General features: G+C 36.6%; 1 protein-coding gene across 1 annotated transcript in view; it reads left to right on the top strand.

Annotated features, from left to right (window-relative positions):
- Positions 1 to 23,351, top strand: part of EGFLAM (EGF like, fibronectin type III and laminin G domains) — a 1,039,379-nt gene that overhangs the window by 804,717 nt on the left and 211,311 nt on the right. Inside the window, exons 10-11 of the mRNA XM_044069897.1 lie at positions 14,473 to 14,551; positions 15,651 to 15,794. Of these exons, the coding sequence (XP_043925832.1) occupies positions 14,473 to 14,551; positions 15,651 to 15,794 (223 nt within the window). The remainder of the gene's footprint in view (positions 1 to 14,472; positions 14,552 to 15,650; positions 15,795 to 23,351) is intronic.

The following is a 23,351-nucleotide window of genomic DNA, read 5'->3' as shown; positions in this document are numbered from 1 at the left end:
GTTACTGCCAGTACATCAACGTGGGGTAAAAGTATATTTGATTATTTTTCTGGAAATTGCCTTATTTTAGTAGTATGTTAGTATGTTTCTATTTCTACTGCATATTATTTAAGATGCATGTGATTTTTAATTTACTTTTAAAGATGGCTCATGCTTGGATAACATCTAAATATTTTATGTTCCCTATTTACAATTCTAATATGTTACTAGTTTTATTTTACCTGAGGTACCTGCAACATAAGAAGTACTGTTGTTTCTAGTTTATGCACACAGCTTTGTGTTCAGGTTTCTAAATACGGGCTTCAGCATTCTTAGTCATTTACATTAAAATTAATTTATTCGTGCTTTCAAAAAAGTCATGACCCTTGTTAATAAGTGCTTTTAGTACTTGACCAGTTTGTTGAATTCTGCTGTAATGACTGCATCTTAGAGTTTCATGATTTACTGAAAAACTTAGACTACAGCTTTAGCCTTTCGTCAGCTGCCATCTACATCAGCACATAGCAATTTGTCATAATCACTCTTTTATCTAGTATATTATTATATTGATTTATTCAGATCATTATCTTTAGGATGCTAGTCAACAGTTTGGAAGTATCACTACTGCTAATTACAGTACATCCACATTTTCGATTAAATCATTTGCCGCTGTGTAGTTGATATCCTAACAGGTATCAGAACAGACCTTGTCATTCACCTACTGAGTTTTAGTTGCAGCGACTATGTTTGATTTGCCTGTAGTTGTAAGTCATAAATCCTCAACCTAAGTAAATTATCAATGAACGATGCATAACTCTGTTCATTGATGCACTTCCTTAAATATTATATCTAAAAAATCAACAGAATTCATTTAATGCGATCGTCAGAGTCCAGCAGACTACATTGTTCACATTCAGTTCCAGCCTCTGTAGACATCTGAGTTTCTTATGCGTTAATCAGTAAAAACTGAAACGGTGTAAATGCTATACTGAGACAGAATATTGCATATCTTTTCTGGTGGTCAACATATCGATTTAATCATTTGTCCTTATTTTGTTGTGGCATTTCTAGGAAACAGCAATACCTTAGCCTATATAAAAATATGTCCTTCTGGTTTATGCCACTACAGATGGAAGTTTATTTCTGATTTTTACATGAGTCATTGCTGTAAGTTTAGGCAGCCATTGCTTTCTCTTCATTTGTGTACTTAAAGTGAGCACTCCAAGTTATTACCCTTATGACATTTCTTTCCACTCTGACGGTACAACATTTTACTGAATTCCCTGCTCCTGTGCAGATGATTTATGTCTGTTTTAAAGACTCGAGTACCAGAAATTCTTTCATCTTCCATCTCTGCTGCTAGGGCAGGGCAGCCTTTGCTCAGCATGTGATGTATGTGTTATTTTTATCTTGTGGTAGATACTTAGCAGCCTGCCTTAAGTGATGTGACTGTGAATCAGCCCAGTACAGTTCCCACTACTTCTTCACACTGTTACTGATATCACACTTTGGTGCTTCTTTCCCTTGCATATTTTCTTTATTTAATTCTCCAACATTTTCTTAACTCTGTATCTAGGCATATTTCTTTAAGCAGTTTATAACATATGTCGCACAGTCCCCTGTTCTTTTAACTCTGGTCATTTCTTGATTTTGTGATTATATCATCTAATTTTAGTACTTTGTCATTTATACCAGTTATACTAGTTATGGGATATTCAACATTATTAAATTAAACAATAACAGTAATAACAGAAATAAGTTAGACTCCAGATCTAGCACCTAGGTGATACAGTTTGAGTTCATGTCATCTTAAGTACTGTAAATTAGTTATTGTTGGCATGGGTGCCAATGAGGTCATGTGCACATTAAGTTACATAGTTCTATCTGTCAGTCAGCATGTCAGCTTGGGTGACAGGTCTGGAGTATAAACTTGAAATAACTGCTTGATATCGATTTGGCAAAATGGGTATGTGGGAAGTTATGCCACAGTTAATAGGCGATGAAGCCAAATATGTGTCATTATTAGAATTAATGGAAAATTAAAGAGTCTACATAAGATGAAAATTGGCTGAGCAATGGTTACAAGAAGGAAAATATGTACTATTTTGAAATAACATTTACTTGACAGAATATATATTTGTAAGGTACAAGACAAAAACAGCCAGCCATAGATTAATCATATTTAGATATTATTCAGTCCCAGATTATAGCCAGTATGCTATCAACTAACCAACATAGGTTCATAGGTTCATAGGAGATTGCTAGGCTATTGGCCCTAGGGTTTTTATAAGCCCAGCCATGTTATACCCGTGTTCCGTTATTGACCAAGTTGTATGGTCTATGTTTGCAGCATGAGTCTATAATCAGCACCGATTACCCTTATCCAAGAGGGACATAGGTCACACCCCAGGGTAAATTTATGGTCTCCCATCCAGTTGTCTAAGTTACACTTAACTACCATCATTGAGGAGCTCTGTTCTACATGAATTGGGAGCTTGTTCCAGAGGAGTGGCAGTCTCTGGGAGACATATCTGGTTAGGTTAGATCCCTAGAGCAAGTGAATTTTGTCCCATTTGACTTACAGAGGTGCAGCATTTCCATTAGGGCAGGGTCCGAGGCTGTTCTGTAGGCCAGGCACAGGACAGCCCTCGGCATGTTTTAGGGAAGTGAGAGGAAAGCAGAGTACCCAAAGGAAAACCAGAAAACACATGGAGAACATGTAAAATCCACACAGAATGACAATACTCAGAGTTTACCACTAAGCCACAGACAGGGATTAATGCATTTGTGACATTTTCAGGTCCTGTCCTATGAAAGTAAAATGTTTGATGTGTGTGTGTGTCTGTGTGTGTGTGTGTGTGTGTGTGTGTGTGTGTGTGTGTGTGTGTGTGTGTGTGTGTGTGTGTGTGTGTGTGTGTGTGTGTGTGTGTGTGTGTGTGTGTGGGTGTGTGTGTTGTGTGTCTTTCTGGTTAAGAACTTTATTAGCTAAAACACCACTTGCTTGAATTTCACCCACTTGCTGCCAATTGCTTGACTCACGCTACAGTCATAATTGGCAACAAGCTTGTTTTTTCTAAAAGAGGGGCTCTTCCTTCACACCCTTAAGGGCTCTATAAATATACTACACCTGAAGTCATGCAGACTCAGAGAGAGAGTATATTTATAGAAACAGTTTGTGTATTTGAGAGTATCACATTGGAATACAGAGACAACCAGAACAACGAATCAATGAAAAATAGCCATGCATATACATACATACACACACACACACACACACACACACACACACACACACACACACACACACACACACACACACACACACACACACGTCTTTATGCATATGCATACACAAAATTCTAATGTAGAACACATTAGCAAGTCTCATTTCTTAATGTGCCATTTACTCACATGCATTGCATGAAATGGGGCAGGACAGTACTTAAGACTCCCAGACCTACTATGCCAGGGGAGACCTTCTGTATCCCTACACTGACTTAACAGTACTTGAATTACCATATCTCAAGGGAAAAAAAGAGAATGTTCCTAGATGCGGCAGTGTTGACTAAGTGTTGTTTAAAGCAATTGTGAACAACAAAACAGCACTGAAAAAAATGAGCTTTGATCTAAATACATATTCAGGTAGGATACTTTTGATCTAAGGCTCATTTTATCTAATCACAAAATATCTAAAAGTTTAATCTAAAGGGCATTTAATCTAATCTAACACAATTGAAAAGGTCATTAGACTATAGAAAATTACTGCTAATGTGATATACAAACCAAAAGTTAAAAAGGTCACACAGACAAACCATCCAGTAAATAATCAAAGAAAGACCCAGCTAAGCTAGCATCTTCACTGTGTATTATCTCAAACTTTCTGTATTAAAGTCCCATGGGATATATGCAAATGACCCTTAAGGACATACCAGTGTTTCAGCTACATGCATACCTCTCAACTGTCCAGATTTTTGCCTCATATTTTTTGTCTGTTTCTCAAAAATGTGTGTTTTTCTGACAAATCAGTGGGATGATCTGAAGATTGAAGTCACTAAATAAAGACACACATTTGAGTTTTAGACTTCATATCCTTCAGAAAATACATGTCAACACAAATCCTGTTATTCTATCAACTTTCTAAGTTTATAAGATCAATATTTAAAATCTGTCTCTGTTTTTGGGCCTTTGTTCCCCCATTATGTTAGGCTTTATCCAGATTTCTTGCACTAAGAGGTTGAGAGGTATGGCAAAACGGCTTTTAAATAGGTATGACTTTTCACATTTTTTTAATTTCTAGTTGTACATTCAGGCCAAAAATGATAAACATGATAATAATAAAGAAATAAAGATAGAAAAACTTAATTATATTTTTCCTAGAAACAGAAAATCGTATTAGTAGCCCTTAAGACTGCCCTGTAGGTGTTATTTCCTCAATTAAAGACAAAAGTTATTTATTTATTTAACATATTTTATTAGTTATTCCTTGAAATATAATTATCCACTGTAATCCTGTCTGCCTCGAAATGTAACCTGGTAGATGTCCAATAAGCCAGTGTCCTTTCCTGCAATAATATTTGTTACATGCGAAAAAGGAAAAGGTCTTTTAATCAACTTCAGGTTTGTTGTACCACTTTTAACAAAGCCCTTAAAATAAAAATTGAAACATTGTATCACCAGATTGATACCAAATAAATATACAAGATAAATGAAGCAAATCTGCAAAAGTAGTTACTTCTGATGCAGTGTTTGTCAAAGCAGTGAACAAATATCAAATATCTTACAAAACAATAAAAATATTTAAAAAGTAGTTTGGAACAAATTACCATAAATTAAGCAGTTTTTGCTCTAAAACATAGCCATTAAATGCAGGCCATCTCAGCAGCCGTTATACACGTTCAGTGCAGTCTCTGCTTAATAAATTTATAGCAGCCATACAAAATATTTAGTAATAATTGCCTTTGCTGTTATCTGAAAATAAGTCCAAACTGTAATAGAATCAGTCAGAATATCAAGGAGAACTGCAAAGAACACACATTCACTGGTAAAACAATTAATCATAAGTCTTCACAGGAAACACAAACCTGCAAGAAACATTACCAGTAACACCAACAAAGTTTCTTCCACATAGAGTCAGCAACAGTCCTCCAAGTCCAGTGTAGGCAAAATTCAAAGCCAACATCATCCACACTATCTCTAGTACTTAAATTAACAAAAGGAATTCAAACTGATTTCTAGAGCTTCATATTCTTCAAACCAAAGTAGTCATACACCCTCCAGTAGTAAAACATCATCTGCATAAAACGACCTTCTCAGAAGAAATTCATACAGATTCCACTAAAAGTCCAAGAAGTTCTGGCAGCCATCAAGTAGTGAGTAATTCCATGCCACCACTTTCTTGAATCCAAATCCTTTTACTACAGACCCATCAACTCACACTTTCTGCATTACTCATACTTTTTACTCAGTGTTGTAGACTTTTAAGGCTGTCTTCTTAAAGGAAACTGCCACATAATATCAGTCCCCAGGAACTGACTGTAAGTAAATCTTAAGTGCTTGCTTATAGGTTCATAGGTTCATAGCTAAGTATTAGGCTAGCTGTCATGTGGGCCATTTTAAGCCTAGCCAATTTCTCTTGGTAAGAATCAGACCCTGTACTTCTTGTCTGTGAGGTAAACACCTTAATCAGTATGTATGCCAACCCCCAACCCCAGAAAACATTTCTGAGGTTTGTTGTTTTAGTGTATCTAACAAATGACATAAGTTGGTCATTCCTCAGCATTCTGAACAAAACTTTGTATATACATATTTATTTTATTTATTTATTTTAGATTTGTTGACTGGATTTGTCAGAGGCTCCAGTACATGATACAATAAAAAGTTAACAGAAGCAATTTACAGAAATGTTTCAATAATTATTTACAAAACACGGTTTTAAATGGTACCAATAAATAAAACAATGTCAGAAAAATTATGCAGTAGGGAAAAGCAATGAATGCATTATGTCATTGGTTGCTAATATGTGTTGACACAGAGGAGAGAAATGAGAGACCAATAGAAAGAAGATTGGACTAAGGTGTTGATAGTTTATGGTTTAGAGTGCCAGGTATTAGACTAGTTAAGAAGGGTAGAGAGTGTTAACAGATAGGAAGAGTAGAAGCTGTATAAGTAATGGTCAGAAAGTGCACTGTTTTGGGGACCAAAATAGATATACATAGATATATGGTCTGTTGTACCTCACCGCAGGACACACAAGACCTCCAATTCTACCTTGAAGTCTGAAATGAAATTTTGCTTTGAGTGTAGCTGTATTTACACTGACCATTTAATGATCCATAAGGCTGGTGTTAAGATGAATATGCAGACCGTCTAGGGTGCAAGACTGACACCTGCCTAAAGTAATGAACCAATATTTAAAGTATGGAATGCAGTCTCACAAACATGTCGTGTGCTGATAGCAAACATGCAATATAATGTCTTCTTCAGAGAACTTCAGGAAAAAAATGAAAAAGTGTCCTATATAATTTTTGTTTCAATGGAAGCCAAAAGTAATTTTTTTCAGCACTAATAGAGGTTTTCTGTTTGGTATTCAGAATAACGTGCTGAGAAAGACCTGACGACTTAGCACTGCCATTGAGTGGGTAGATTCATGTCAGTGGTACACTGGAAACAAGATATTGGAACTCACTGAAGTTATGAACCTGTACATGCTCTAGTGATTTCATTTTATAACTGTCACTTTTCTGTATTTTACCTCAAAACTGTAAGCAGCCACTTCTACAGAATGATGGAGAAGCTCCCATTCACAGACTTAAACTAAGACGTTTTCTTAAACCCCACCCAAAAAATGCTGTACCTTCTTTAACAAATCACATCAGGTCAAACGAACATAGTATTTCAGTTTTTTCATCAAAACACAGGGCAAATCAAAATTGTAAACTACCATTTAATTGAGCCTATGCTTCCTCACAACTTTAGCAGTTTATGCTTCTGGACACTAAAGTACATCACAAATATGACAATTGTCATTTTTTTTCCCAGATTTAAGCCAAAATTATTTTGTTTTACAAAACAGAATTCTGCACTGATTTGCAAGATTGCTTTTTTCTTCCCCATAATGAATGAACATATATATATATAGTGAGAGAGAGAGAGAGAGAGAGAGAGAGAGAGAACTTTTTTATTTAGGTAATTTCATAAACAGAACATTTTCCACTTTGCTCAAAGATATTGCAAACCACCAAAGTTATGAATCCAGTGAATGATTTGAGAAATATAGGATAATGCTTTTTACAAGGATCAGTACTTTTATATAGAACTTAGAGTAGTGCAATTTCTTTTGATTATCTCTTAAATTTGATAGCTTTCTTTTTATCTAACCTAAGTGCAAGCACCAGTGTGCTTTTAGGTACCCAAAGTAAGATTTTATTTCTCTCTTTAACCTAAAGCAACACACCCAATTATACTTGTTTGTAATATAAATATAATCCTGAATGGTTGCACTGTGGTACATTGATTAGCACTGCTGTCTTAAGGTACTTGATTATCTGGGTTGGTTCTTGAATCTGGTATTTTCTGTATGAAGCCTGCATGTCATATTTATATCTGTATGGGTTTTTACCTGGGCATTCCAAAGACATGCAACATGCAGGTAGGTTATTCTGCAATGATCAAATTACCCCTTGATGTGTGTGTGCACTCTTGCATGCATGTGTGCTCATCTCTGTTAATGCTTGCATGTAGGTGTGATGGTGTATGCACACGTGCATGTATGTGTTTCCATGTCTGTTAATGTTTGCATGTAAGTGTGATGGTGTGTATGTGATTGTGTGTGTGTGTGTGTGTGTGTGTGTGTGTGTGTGTGTGTGTGTGTGTGTGTGTGTGTGTGTGTGCGCATATCCATGTCTGTTATTGCTTGCACATAAGTGTGACGGTGTGTGCGTGTGTGTGTGTGTGTGTGTGTGTGTGTGTGTGTGTGTGTGTGTGTGTGTGTGTGTGTGTGTGTGTGTGTGTGTGTGTGTGTGTGTGTGTGTGTGTGCGTGTGTGTGTGCGTGCGTGCGTGTGTGTGTGGTTTAAATCTAGATCCTGAACAATTTCCTTACAGCCATTGCTTCCTGCAATAGGCCACCATTTCCACTGACCTTGAGGAAGGTAAGTGCGCACTGAAAAAGAATGAATAAAAAAATACTGTTCTGCAATCCACATTTACAATGACACTGCATAATATTATAAGTTTTCAGTCTTCTGACTGCAAACTTAAAGCATATCCATGTTTTCACTGCACAACATGAAAGGAACATCTGTTACTTTTGTGATCCAGATGAATGCATTTTATTTCTTATACATTCACAAATAAAACTTTGCATTTTTTGTGTAAAATCACTTTCAAAATCAAAACTGAATTTTTACATTATTTCTTTCTCTGCATATAGGCATGAAGTGGATGCTGAAAGTTTGTGTCACAGTACTAAAAACATCCAAAATGTTACCTCTGAATCTGATTAAATGTGCACCAGCAGTATGCAGTTATTAATTTCCTGACATCATTAATTATCATCTTGGAGCAATCACTTTGGAAACCACGGCTAGGGTATTACACTATCTGCCTCCTAGCAAGTGACTCTCTCCTTATTAATGCAAGCTCTGCAATGAAGAGCATACCACTGAAAATTGGTTAATGTATTTATTAAGCTATTCAGAACACCATCATTCCTATACTACAGTTAGACACTAGTATTCCCATATTACAGCCAGACACCATTATTCTTGTACTAAACTCAGACACAATTATTCCCATACTACAGTCAGACACTATTATTCCTATACTACAGTCAGACACCATTATTCCTGTACCACAGCCAGACACAATTATTTCCATACTACAGTGAGACACCATTATACCTATACTACAGTCAGACACAATTATTCCAATATTACATTCAGATATGATTATGCCTAAAGACACCATTATTCCCATACTACAGACAGACACCATTATTCCTATACTACAGCCAGACACCATTATTCACATACTACAGCCAGACACCATTATCTCCATACTACAGTCAAATACCATTATGCCCATACTACAGTCAGACACCATTATTCCTGTACCACAGTCAGACACCATTATTCCCATACTACAGTCAGACATGATTATCCCTATACTACAGTCAGACACCATTATTCACATACTACAGCCAGACACCATTATCTCCATACTACAGTCAAATACCATTATGCCCATACTACAGTCAGACACCATTATTCCTGTACCACAGTCAGACACCATTATTCCCATACTACAGTCAGACATGATTATTCCTATACTACAGTCAGACACCATTATTCACATACTACAGCCAGACACCATTATCTCCATACTACAGTCAAATACCATTATGCCCATACTACAGTCAGACACCATTATTCCTGTACCACAGTCAGACACCATTATTCCCATACTACAGTCAGACATGATTATTCCTATACTACAGTCAGACATGATTATTCCTATACTACAGTCAGACACCATTATTCCTATACTACAGACAGACACCATTATTCCTATACTACAGTCAGACATGATTATTCCTATACTACAGCCAGACATGATTATTCCTATAATACAGCCAGACACCATTATTCACATACTACAGCCAGACACCATTATCTCCATACTACAGTCAAATACCATTATGCCCATACTACAGTCAGACACCATTATTCCTGTACCACAGTCAGACACCATTATTCCCATACTACAGTCAGACATGATTATTCCTATACTACAGTCAGACACCATTATTCCTATACTACAGTCGGACACCATTATTCCTATATTACAGTCAGATACTTAGCTTGTTTCACTATATATCAGCTAATATTTTCCTTCTCCCTGACCCCACCCCCAGATTGTCTCACAGCAGACTTGTGTCCCCTGTAAAATGAAATACATTTTCTTCCCACTATCTTGCAGTTTCACTTTCACAGCAAAGATATTACAAGGAGTGATTCTAGTTCCACTCTATTAAAGAGTGTGCTGGGTAATGAGTTTATTGATACCAATTGTGGTTTTAGGGTGGATTACCTGTGTCTGGAATTCCTCCTTAATGCACCTCCTAGATTAGAGCATTTTAACTGTAATGAATCACTGCCCGTAGGCTGCTTTCTGGACTTGTTTCTTTTTTTTTTTGTTTATGAGGAAGCACAGAAACAATTTGTCCAGGGGTAAAAGGGACATTTGGGACATTGCTCTTTGCAAAGACACCATTTTCCCATACTACAGTCAGACATGATTATTCCTATACTACAGTCAGACACCATTATTCCTATACTACAGACAGACACCATTATTCCTATACTACAGTCAGACATGATTATTCCTATACTACAGTCAGACAGGATTATTCCTATAATACAGCCAGACACCATTATTCACATACTACAGCCAGACACCATTATCTCCATACTACAGTCAAATACCATTATGCCCATACTACAGTCAGACACCATTATTCCTGTACCACAGTCAGACACCATTATTCCCATACTACAGTCAGACATGATTATTCCTATACTACAGTCAGACACCATTATTCCTATACTACAGTCGGACACCATTATTCCTATATTACAGTCAGATACTTAGCTTGTTTCACTATATATCAGCTAATATTTTCCTTCTCCCTGACCCCACCCCCAGATTGTCTCACAGCAGACTTGTGTCCCCTGTAAAATGAAATACATTTTCTTCCCACTATCTTGCAGTTTCACTTTCACAGCAAAGATATTACAAGGAGTGATTCTAGTTCCACTCTATTAAAGAGTGTGCTGGGTAATGAGTTTATCGATACCAATTGTGGTTTTAGGGTGGATTACTTGTGTCTGGAATTCCTCCTCAATGCACCTCCTAGATTAGAGCATTTTAACTCTAATGAATCACTGCCCATAGGCTGCTTTCTGGACTTGTTTCTTTTTTTTTTTTTTTTTTTTTTTTTTATGAGGAAGCACAGAAACAATTTGTCCAGGGGTAAAAGGGACATTTGGGACATTGCTCTTTGCTGAGAGTGAGAGCTGTGACAGAGATCCCAAATTTCAGTTATTTATTCTTCTTCCTACATGTGCATTCGCTTGCCCATACTTTTTTTTCTCTGTTTTACTGTAGGAAACAGTTGCAAAATTATACGCTTGATGTTCTGCAAAAAACAAACAAAAATCTCATTATCAGTTGACACGTTCTAAATCTGCATGGAAAATATTTTTCCTGCATTGCTGCTACATATTTTACTGATATGTTGTTCAGGTGTACTCCGTGCATGATGACAAAGTGATAGTTATCGTATTCCAAAATCATTTATAAAGGGGTACTTACTCTATTATTCACAATCAGAGAAAGTCATGTTTTGTGCCATTGCTCGTGTGTGTGTGTTTGTGTGTGTGTGTGTGTGTGTGTGTGTGTGTGTGTGTGTGTGTGTGTGTATATATATATATATATATATATATATATATATATGTATATTGTTGTTTTCCTTGTTGCCATACAAGTCACTTTCAGTCTATTGCCCAAAGTGATAATAGCCCACTAGTTACCAGTTAGTAAGCTATTCTTTGTTTATGGTTGTATATTTATTAATGAGTATTAAAACTGATAAGTCACTTGCTAACTGCTTTTATAGTGACATTTATAATGTGCCCTATCCATTGTTGGTGGTTCCTGTATTTCTTTGCCTGACTGCCACACTTGTATTATTTTCTGTTTACCTGTTTATGTCATTAACTTCATTTTGTGCCGCATCCTTCTTTTTGGCAATATAATGTTCACAGTATGGAATATGATTGCTGGTGAGACAACTCTTCTACATGTCTACCATTAATGCTATCTGACTAATGTACAAACGTTTAAATGTTTTACTGTCATGTACATAACATCAATGTGTGAACAAACTGCTGTCCTACCTGTATCCAGTATCTGTTCCTGGAAAGTACGGAAAAAACAAGGAGATATGACATGATGTTCATTTGTCAGAAAGCACAGGAACACACAGATAATTTTACTGCATCAACATAGCTTTTATGGACATAGTCATTAGACCGTCCTCCTTGCAAAGGGCTAATGTTAGCCTGAAAGCTGAATAGCTATGTTGTAAAGCTTGCATTGCTCCACTGAAAGGTAGTTGGTGCAAAGGATTAAGGATTTGAGCTTTTAACAAGGTATTTTCTGTGGTGCAGAGTTTGATTCCATTTCCTTGCTATATGATCTTGAGTAAGTCACTTAACCAGACAGAGCTTTGGAGAAACTGGAAATTTGGGACAGGCTCTTTAATGGTTGCCTTGACTTTACATCTAGTAAAACAAATTATGAGTATCTGTATTCCACAGTAAAAGTATAGAAAAAATGTAAGCTAAACATTTTGTAACAGTTTCATCTTTTCATCTTTATACATTTTCACACTAGTAAAACCATTTCATACATTTCTTTTGCTCACATTAACTAAATTATTTTCTGATCCGTTAATATTTATTTTATTTATTTATTTTTATTTTACATTTGTTGACCAGGCTAGTCTAACTGGATACATGTCCATTTTCAGTAGAGGCCCGGGGAGAAAAGCTCCAAGCAGAAACAATAACAAAACAAACAAAGAAATACAGTATAAAGAAATATTAAAGTGAGTAATGGTGCATTTTTTTACATAAGGGTGAGGTCAAATTATGCAGAGTCCTTTAGTAAATATAAGCTAAGAAAAAAAATACAAAGAGCAAAAATTTGAGAGAGAGCAATGAACAATAATGAATGAGAATTAAAAATAACATTTTTTTTTTTGGGTTCAATAATAGAAGTCGCTTGAGTTCTAAAAAGGAAGACCTTTATAAGACCTTAATATAATCTGTTGACATTTGGTAAGCTGTCATGAAACCAAATTCAGAATATTGTTTTGCTCTGTCACTTTCGCACCCTAGTTTGCATTGCATGCTTCTCTGTAAAACATAGATTTTTAAAGACTGCTTGTTCTAGAAACTAATTCTGTCAATAGGAGTTGCAGCCCCTACATTTCTGATGCTGTAGAAAAAATTCAGTTGCCACATTCCTTGGAAAGTTCGCTGTCTTTGAATGTGGAATTCGGGAGTCTAAGGATCTAAATTTTGTATGTAATTATTTCGACCTGCACTATTGTATTTAACAGTCACACTTTGCTTTTGCAAAAGTGCAGTAGTGTTTAGCTGCTGGGTTGGGTGTTGGGGGCTGACTTCCAGAGCCCTACTTGACATTAACAAATCGCATGAAAATGTCTGTAGTACCATTCTATTCCAGTAACGTCTGGAGTTAGAGGGACAACTTATTGTTAGCATAGTCTGTACTGAACACTGTCACTTATGATGCTGTAACCACACAATACAGAAGCCATTATTTTTTATGCTAGTTCTGAAGTTTGTCTGTTTTTGAAATGACTGATTTCATGCCAAGTAGTCAGCTTATGCACACAGTTAACAAACCCTGGGCCCATTCGCAAACTATCCAGTTTTATCATATCTGTTTTATAAATGTGTAAAAATTCATACTGAATGCTATAAAACTATGATCACTGTTTTGTTCTCTTCAGACTATGTTGTACAGTTTAATTAATGCCAGATTTGTATCAAAAGGCCTTCCTTCTATAACGTTGCTGTCATTTCCTATAAACTAGAATTCAAGATACCCCAAAGCATTAAATGTCAGCAAAGACTACTTTCATTTTCCCAGCAGGATCGAACTACAAGGCCTACCATTACTAATTCAGACTTAAATACATTTTTATATTCTGCAGATTTGCCTACATTCAGTCTCCATGTTCTCAGCATTTTGTTAAATGAACTGTTAATGCAAGTTTTTATCTCTTTAAATTTATTCAGAACCGTAAGTTATATTCCATTTAATTTTGCTGTTTTGTTTTTCTCATTAAGGATAACGAATCACTTTTGACACTTTTTTCAGTACTGGACTAATGTCTTTCTTTACATGCCCCCTTGCAACCATCCCTTTTCTCTGTGAACTAAGCAGATGTATTTGTTGATAAGAAAGGCATTTAGTAACTTCTTAAATGGATAAACTCATGAAGGAAAATTGTTTTGATATGTTTTATTTTACTTCATGCTGCCTTGTTCTTCAGAATGTGGGAATTACTGCCTGAACAGTAAGTACTGCCAGAACTCTGATGTTTATGATTTTGGTCCTAATTTTCAGTTTATTCTTGTAATCTACAACTTTACATTATTAATTGACTGCTAGAACATATGTATGAGGTTTATACAAAGATCCAATTTTATTTATTGTAAGAGTTTGCTTCATGATGCTAGATTGAAATAGAGATGTGTATGTATTCGACCCAACAGTTTGTGAACTTTATAAAAAAAAAAATATATATCCTAATGATCTGCTTCCTTTGTGATGCCTGCCACCTTGTGGTTATACAACCAACTGCAGCCTGACATTGGTTAACTTTTTTTCCGTTTCAGCCGTTACTGAAGCTATTGAAATTCCACAATTCATTGGACGCAGCTATCTGATTCATGATAATCCAGAAATACTAAAGAGGTAAAACACTACTTACATTCATTTACCATCTTCCTTTTTGAATACTATCTATGGAAAGATATCTGAATTTGCTGTTAAAACTTTAAATTTTGGTATTAAGCATATTTTCTCTTTTGTAGTTATTGCCTGTGCACATTACTTTTGTAAATTTAAATCCATCTCTGGCTAACAGTTTGATGTCTGTAATAGTCACAGCCTCTGCCAAATGGCTATGAAGTGGCTATAAAGGGTCTTCTACCAGTCCATGTGTCCAGGTGACAAACAATGAACGAATAACTATAAAACACTTCAGTCTTGAAATTTGTGCGTAGCCATTTACTAAGGCTTAATAGGCACAAGTTTAGCCTTCTTGTAGGGGTACCTCATGGTATCTATTAAATCTGCAAAAGGGGATTACATGAAATAGGTCCATAACTGCTAGATGTGGACGGCTCATCCACAGCAAGTTACTTTAACTTCTAAACTGCAGGCCAGTCTCCAGTGTTAAACTTTCCATGATGTCACACCTCACATATTAAGATACGGTATTTATTCTGCAAATGAAGTTTCGGCATTATTTGAGGCTTGAGAGTAGTGTTTGGGTATGCATGTGTGTAGCTCACACTGTTGTTGGGAATGTCTTGCAAATTCATTATTAATGTATTACCCACTTGATCCAGTATGAGTATAAAAACTATAGTGCCATTTTATAGTAATAAGGGTAAGCTTCCTTTTAAGATAAAAACTGTACTGTATGAAATTGTGTGTGTTGGAGTTCAGCTGTCTCTGGGGTTCAGCTATCTGAAAGTGCATTCTTAGCACTGCATACCCAAAACACTAATATCTTATATGGAGAGCTGGAATCAGTAACATTACCCAAAGTGAATAACCTGTTAAGTTTAGTCTTGAGTAATATTTAAGAATAATCAAGGCAGTTGTCTATACAAGCTACTTAATAGCATTGTAATGCTGAGGAAGGTTTGTTTTTTCTTTTCTGTGAGCCTTGTTCTGTTTCTTGAGCATCACTGAAAGTTGTAACTGATTGCTACAATGATGTGCATGGTGTACAGATTATTATGTAGGTCTAGCCTTCCTGTATTATTTCTGCTTGTAATTCTAGAGTCACAGGACCCCGCACTAATGTGTTCCTGAGATTCAAAAGCACATCTAAGGATGGGCTCTTGCTGTGGCGAGGAAGCAGCCCCATGAGGCCTAACAATGACTTCATTTCTCTTGGTCTACAGGATGGAGCTCTTGTATTCAGGTAAGTCATACAGCGTGTTATCCCCATCCCATACGATGGTGTAGAATCTAAAGTCATTTGCTCATCTGTTTCTCTTCTTTGGCCTTGCAGCTTCACTTTGTACAAAATGGCAACAGACACCCTGAGAAGGGATGGATGGGTGGATTAAATGTCTGACCGATGTCTGATTAACTGAATTATTGATTCCTTCTACAAAAGTAGCTCAGTGGCCTAGTTTCAGTGAAACTACATAATTATTTCTTGCCAGCCAGATACTGACATGTCTCTTGATAGAATGAAGCTGTCTGCTTGCAGCGATTCTGGCTTTCAGGAATTCCAGTTCTCACATTTTTGTGCAGGATGGACTTAGAAGGTTTAGCAATGAGCTTACCACACAACCCTCACAAACTATAAGCTTTGCTGTCTGTCACTTAAGAAACTAAAATTAGATAGTTGAGCATTTTTTGACAAAATATGAGCTCAGCTGGTATTGAAATATGTTGCATCTAAAGACGCAAACTCATGCTGTTTGTTTTAACAAGTATTTAAATAATTAAGAAATATGCAGTTTTCCCTCAGAGATAGCCGCATAAAAGGCAAATAAAAACCCTCCAAACAGCAAATAATCCATCCATCCATCCATCCACAAACCCTTTTTCCATTTTTTATACATGGGGTCGAGATGTCATTTCAGCAAGGTGAGTCAGCTAGAGCCATGGTTCACTGCAGAAACCTACAAAGTGTAACTACTCAGTCTTAAACTTATCTCTTTTTATCACAGTAACCAGTAAATAATTCCTTGTTAACTGATATCCCACAAGAGTTCATCTAAGTCTGCCCTACACTTCCTTGAATTGCACATTTGCACTACTGTTTTTCACATCAGTATCATGTTCAAGAAGACTGTAGGATGCATGCGGAGCTCTCTGTGTGAAAACACTTGCTTATGCTATGATGAGCTATGTCCCCTTCTTTCAGTTCTGAAGCCCTGTTCTTGCTAGACTTCCAAGACTTTATTCCCATATACTTAAATGTCTCAATCATATTTCAAAGTTCTAATCTTTTTTCTCAGTTTTCATTTTGAGCTACTTTAGATTCCATTTCCTAAGAATTTTACTGCTGACACTGTGTCATTGTTGTATTCCATTTCCTAATACGTTTACTACTTTCAATGTGCCGTTGTTGCATTCCATTTCCTAAGATGTTTACTGCTGACATTGTGTCGTCATTGTATTCCATTTCCTAAGACATTTACTGCTTTCACTGTATCATTGTTGTATTCCATTTCCTAAGACATTTACTGCTGACACTGTGTCGTTGTTGTATTCCATTTCCTAAGACGTTTACTGCTGACACTGTGTCGTCATTGTATTCCATTTCCTAAGACATTTACTGCTTTCACTGTATCATTGTTGTATTCCATTTCCTAAGATGTTTACTGCTGACACTGTATCGTTGTTGTATTCCATTTCGTAAGACGTTTACTGCTGAGACTGTGTCGTTGTTGTATTCCATTTCCTAAGATGTTTACTGCTGACACTGTCGTTGCTGTATTCCATTTCCTAAGACATTTACTACTGACACTGTGTCATTGTTGTATTTTATTTCCTAAGACTTTTACTGCTGACACTGTGTCATTGTTGTATTCCATTTCCTAAGACTTTTACTGCTAAAACTGTGTCGCTGTTGTATTCCATTTCCTAAGACATTTACTGCCGACACTGTGTCATTTTTGTATTCCATTTCCTAAGATGTTTACTGCTGACACTGTCTCGTTGTTGTATTCCATTTCCTAAGACGTTTACTGCTGACACTGTGTCATTGTTTTATTCCATTTCCTAAGACGATTACTGCTGACACTGTGTCATTGTTGTATTCCATTTCCAAAGATGTTTACTGCTGACATTGTGTCGTTGTTGTATTCTATTTCCTAAGACGTTTACTGCTGGCACTGTGTCATTGTTGTATTCCATTTCCTAACACATTTACTGCTTTCACTGTCATTGTTGTATTCCATTTCCTAAGACATTTACTGCTGACACTGTGTCATTGTTCTATTCCATTTCCTAAGATGTTTACTGCTAACACTGTGTCGTTGTTGTATTCCATTTCCTAAGACGTCTACTGTTTTCACTGTGTCATTGTTGAATTCCATTTCCTAAGGCATTTACTGCTGACATTGTGCCGTTGTTGTATTCCATTTCCTAAGAAGTTTACTGCTGACACTGTGTCATTGTTGTATTCCATTTCTTAAGACATTTACTGCTGGCACTGTGTCGTTGTTGTATTCCATGTCCTGAGATGTTTACTGCTGATACTGTGTCGTTGTTGTATTCCATTTCTTAAGATGTTTACTAGTGACACTGTATCATTGTTGTATTCCATTTCCTAAGAAGTTTACTGCTGACACTGTGTCGTTGTTGTATTCAATTTCCTAAGACTTTTACTGCTGATAATGTGTCATTGTTATATTCCATTTCCTAAGATGTTTACTAGTGACACTGTGTCATTGTTGTATTCCATTTCCAAAGACTTTTACTACTGACACTGTGTCATTGTTGCAGTCCATTTCCTAAGACTTTTACTGCTGACACTGTGTCATTTTTCTATTCCATTTCCTAAGACATATACTGCTGACACTGTGTCGTTGTTGTATTCCATTTCCTAAGACGTTTACTGCTGACACTGTGTCGTTGTGGTATTCCATTTCCTAAGAAGTTTACTGCTGATACTGTGTCCTTGTTGTATTCCATTTCCTAAGATGTTTACTGCTGACACTGTGTCATCATTGTATTACGTTTCCTAAGACATTTACTGCTTTCACTGTGTCATTGTTGTATTCCATTTCCTAAGACATTTACTGCTGACACTGTGCCATTGTTGTATTCCATTTCCTAAGAAGTTTACTGCTGACACTGTGTCGTTGTTGTATTCCATTTCCTAAGACATTTACTGCTGACACTGTGTCATTGTTGTATTCCATTTCCTAAGACGTTTACTGCTGACACTGTGTCATTGTTGTATTCCATTTCCTAAGATGTTTACTGCTGACACTGTGTCGTTGTTGTATTCCATTTCCTAAGATGTTTACTGCTGACACTGTGTCGTTGTTGTATTCCATTTCCTAAGAAGTTTACTGCTGACACTGTGTCATTGTTGTATTCCATTTCCTAAGACGTTTACTGCTGACACTGTGTCATTGTTGTATTCCATTTCCTAAGACATTTACTGCTGACACTGTGTCGTTGTTGTATTCCATTTCCTAAGAAGTTTACTGCTGACACTGTGTCGTTGTATTCCATTTCCTAAGATGTTTACTGCTTTCACTGTGTCGTTGTTGTATTCCATTTCCTAGGACATTTACTGCTGACACTGTGTCATTGTTGTATTCCATTTCCTAAGGCATTTACTGCTTTCACTGTGTCATTGTTGTATTCCATTTCCTAAGGCATTTACTGCTTTCACTGTGTCATTGTTGTATTCCATTTTATAAATCATTTACTGCTGACACTGTGTCGTTGTTGTATTCCATTTCCTAATATGTTTACTGCTTTCACTGTGTCATTGCGGTATTCCATTTCCCAAGATGTTTACTGCTGACACTGTGTCGTTGTTGTATTCCATTTCCTAAGACGTTTACTGCTGACACTGTGTCATTGTTGTATTCCATTTCCTAAGACATTTACTGCTTTCACTGTGTCATTGTTGTATTCCATTTCCTAAGACGTTTACTGCTGACACTGAGTCGTTGTTGTATTCCATTTCCTAAGAAGTTTACTGCTGACACTGTGTCATTGTTGTATTCCATTTCCTAAGATGTTTACTGCTTTCACTGTGTCATTGTTGTATTCCATTTCTAAGGCATTTACTACTTTCACTGTGTCATTGTTGTATTCCATTTTATAAATTGTTTACTGCTGACACTGTGTCGTTGTTGTATTCCATTTCCTAAGATGTTTACTGCTTTCACTGTATCATTGTTGTATTCCATTTCCCAAGACGTTTGCTGCTGACACTGTGTTGTTATTGTATTCCATTTCCTAAAACGTTTACTGCTGACACTGTGTCATTGTTGTATTCCATTTCCTAAGATGTTTACTGCTGAGACTGTATCATTGTTGTATTCCATTTCCTAAGACATTTACTGCTGACACTGTGTTGTCATTGTATTCCATTTCCTAAGACGTTTACTGCTGACACTGTGTCATTGTTGTATTCCATTTCCTAAGATGTTTACTGCTGACACTGTGTCGTTGTTGTATTCCATTTCCTAAGACATTTACTGCTGACACTGTGTCATTGTTGTATTCCATTTCCTAAGAAGTTTACTGCTGACACTGTGTCGTTGTTGTATTCCATTTCCTAAGAAGTTTACTGCTGACACTGTGTCATTGTTGTATTCCATTTCCTAAGACTTTTACTGCTGACACTGTGTCATTGTTGTATTCCATTTCCTAAGAAGTTTACTGCTGACACTGTGTCATTGTTGTATTTCATTTCCTAAGACATTTACTGCTGACACTGTGTCATTGTTGTATTCCATTTCCTAACACGTTTACTGCCATCACTGTGTCATTGTTGTATTCCATTTCCTAAGACATTTACGGCTGACACTGTGTCGCTGTTGTATTCCATTTCCTAAGATGTTTACTGCTGACACTGTGTCATTGTTGTATTCCATCTCTTAAGAAGTTTACTGCTCACACTGTGTCATTGTTGTATTCCATTTCTTAAGATGTTTACTGCTGACATTGTGTCGTTGTTGTTTTCCATTTCCTAAGATGTTTACTGCTGTCACTGTGTCGTTGTTGTATTCCATTTCCTAAGACGTTTTCTTCTGACACTGTGTTATTGTTGTATTCCATTTCCTAAGACGTTTACTGCTGACACTGTGTCATTGTTGTATTCCATTTCCTAAGACATTTACTGCTGACACTGTGTCGTTGTTGTATTCCATTTCCTAAGAAGTTTACTGCTGACACTGTGTCATTGTTGTATTCCATTTCCTAAGATGTTTACTGCTTTCACTGTGTCATTGTTGTATTCCATTTCCTAAGACGTTTACTGCTGACACTGTATTGTTGTTCTATTCCATTTCCTAAGAAGTTTAATGCTGACACTGTGTCGTTGTTGTATTCCATTTCCTAAGATGTTTACTGCTGACACTGTGTCGTCATTGTATTCCATTTCCTAAGACATTAACTGCTGACACTGTGTCGTTGTTGTATTCCATTTCCTAAGACATTTACTGCTGACACTGTGTCACTGTTGTATTCCATTTCCTAAGATGTTTACTGCTGACACTGTGTTGTTGTTGTATTCCATTTCCTAAGACGTTTACTGCTGACACTGTGTCGTTGTTGCATTCCATTTCCTAAGATGTTTACTGCTGACACTGTGTCGTTGTTGTATTTCATTTCCTAAGAAGTTTACTGCTGACACTGTGTCATTGTTGTATTCCATTTCCTAAGATGTTTATTGCTTTCACGGTGTCAAATTTTTATTCCATTTCCTAAGACGTTTACTGCTGACACTGTGTCATTGTTGCATTTCATTTCCTAAGAAGTTTACTGCTGACACTGTGTCATTGTTGTATTCCATTTCCTAAGATGTTTATTGCTTTCACTGTGTCAAATTTTTATTCCATTTCCTAAGACGTTTACTGCTGACACTGTATCGTTGTTGTGTTCCATTTCCTAAGAAGTTTAATGCTGACACTGTGTCGTTGTTGTATTCCATTTCCTAGGATGTTTACTGCTGACATTGTGTCATTGTTGTATTCCATTTCCTAAGAAGTTTACTGTGACACTGTGTCATTGTTGTTGCCATTTTCCTGTTTTCTGCACACTCTTTTTACAGCATCCACAGCAAACTGTGGTTTCCGGAATTCTATACTCTACTCCATATATAACCCCACTGTCTGCCTGAAAACAGATTTTATGCTGGCACAAGTATTTTTATTATATGTTTTTACCTGTACTGCTCACTTTACCCTTATGCATATATATATTTTTTGGTATTCATGAGAATCATCATGTACTTCACCTAGGAAGAAGAGGACACAAAATGCAGTTCCTCTTATTCCTAACTGATTTGTCTGCATTGTTAGTGCAAACCAAAAAGTAGAACTGATGTTCTTGAAATTAGGTAGGTTGACTGATAAAGTGCCTTTGGAAAGCATTGTTATGCAATGTAAACGGGTAGAAGAACTGGAAATGTATTTGTGTTTGTTCTTCAGGGTATAATGCTGATCTTCAGGGACCTTCTTCAGACTCACCCCAGGAGCAGTGTGTGGATCTGATGCAGGGTGGAGACAGGATTGTCATATTTGTACTCAAAGTTCCCAGGATGCTACCCCCCCCCCTCAGTATGTCATGCCCTATCACCATCTTGCTCTCCTCCCATCCATATATACTGCTGTCCAAATCACAGTGTCATTGCAGTCCTGCTCTTCCCCAGCATGAAAGTAAAAGTGATAAAAGCATCAAGCAGAATAAAAATCACATTTTAAATTATTTTATTGAGTTGCATGTTACACTGATATTCATGCATAATTTTATGGTCTTTCTAGGCCTCTCATCTCTCCTCCATTGAAGTTACCCCCATACTTCCTCCATTTCATCTGAGTTTATCCAGATCTGTCTCCAGGCCAAAATTTGGCTCTTCCAGTTCAAATTGCTTTCAGCCCTCCATCTGTTAGTGCTGAGCATATCAGAGGAGTAATGGAACATACTGTATCCAGCTTTTCCTCTGATTCTCCCAATGTACATCTTCATTGGTGCAAGGGCAGGGAGATGTACATGTCACTGTGCTACTCCATACCCTTCCTGATGTACCCAAATATTCCATGGGTACAGAAAGCACATCTGGTCTGTTATGTATCCACCAACAGTACAATAGTGTCAATCCCACCAACCCCTGGGAAAAGAAAGTTGCCATGAGTGCTCCCAGTGGCTTCCTGATCCCACTTTCAAACGCAGGTTGCTGGTCACATGATTACTTTTATTGGTTTTCTGCTATGGAATGGTTTCTAAAACACAGAAATATCTGACATTAAGGTGGATTATTACTGATAACATAGCTGAAAACCCTTATGTTTTAGAACCTCATATTTCTGCTTTCCTTTGTCAACAAGAAAATATTAACATCTCACCTCTGTACTAGCAATAAAAAATAACTAATGACAGTAGCAGTTATGATGCTTTGAAATTTATATCTGATGACTATTTGTCTTCTGCCCCAAACTCCAGCTGTTACTTCATAGGCCTGAGCAGTACACTTCCTACAATTATGTCAGCGAAGAAGAGATTAGAAAAAATAGCTACTATAATTTTATCACTTGCAATTAATTACAACAAAAATCACTTTCATTTAAAAATAATCAATTAAATTCATAATTTTGGACCTTTGTGTTAATATTAAGCATTAGCATGTGTTGTTAGTATTTTAATAGTCATCACAGTAATTACTAATTAAGACAAATCAGGATTTGCCTTTGTCAGTCCTTTGTTTACTAAGGGTCAGAATTTCAGTTTGTTAATGCAGCTCTTTTATTTGGGCCTTAGTTGGGGGAAAGGA

The sequence above is a fragment of the Protopterus annectens genome, chromosome 1.part0, assembly GCF_019279795.1.
Source record: "Protopterus annectens isolate FY-2018-M chromosome 1.part0, PAN1.0, whole genome shotgun sequence".
Classification (NCBI taxonomy): domain Eukaryota; kingdom Metazoa; phylum Chordata; order Ceratodontiformes; family Protopteridae; genus Protopterus; species Protopterus annectens.
The sequence above is the reverse complement of the archived record's forward strand: the minus strand, read 5'-3'. Positions and strand labels throughout refer to the sequence as shown.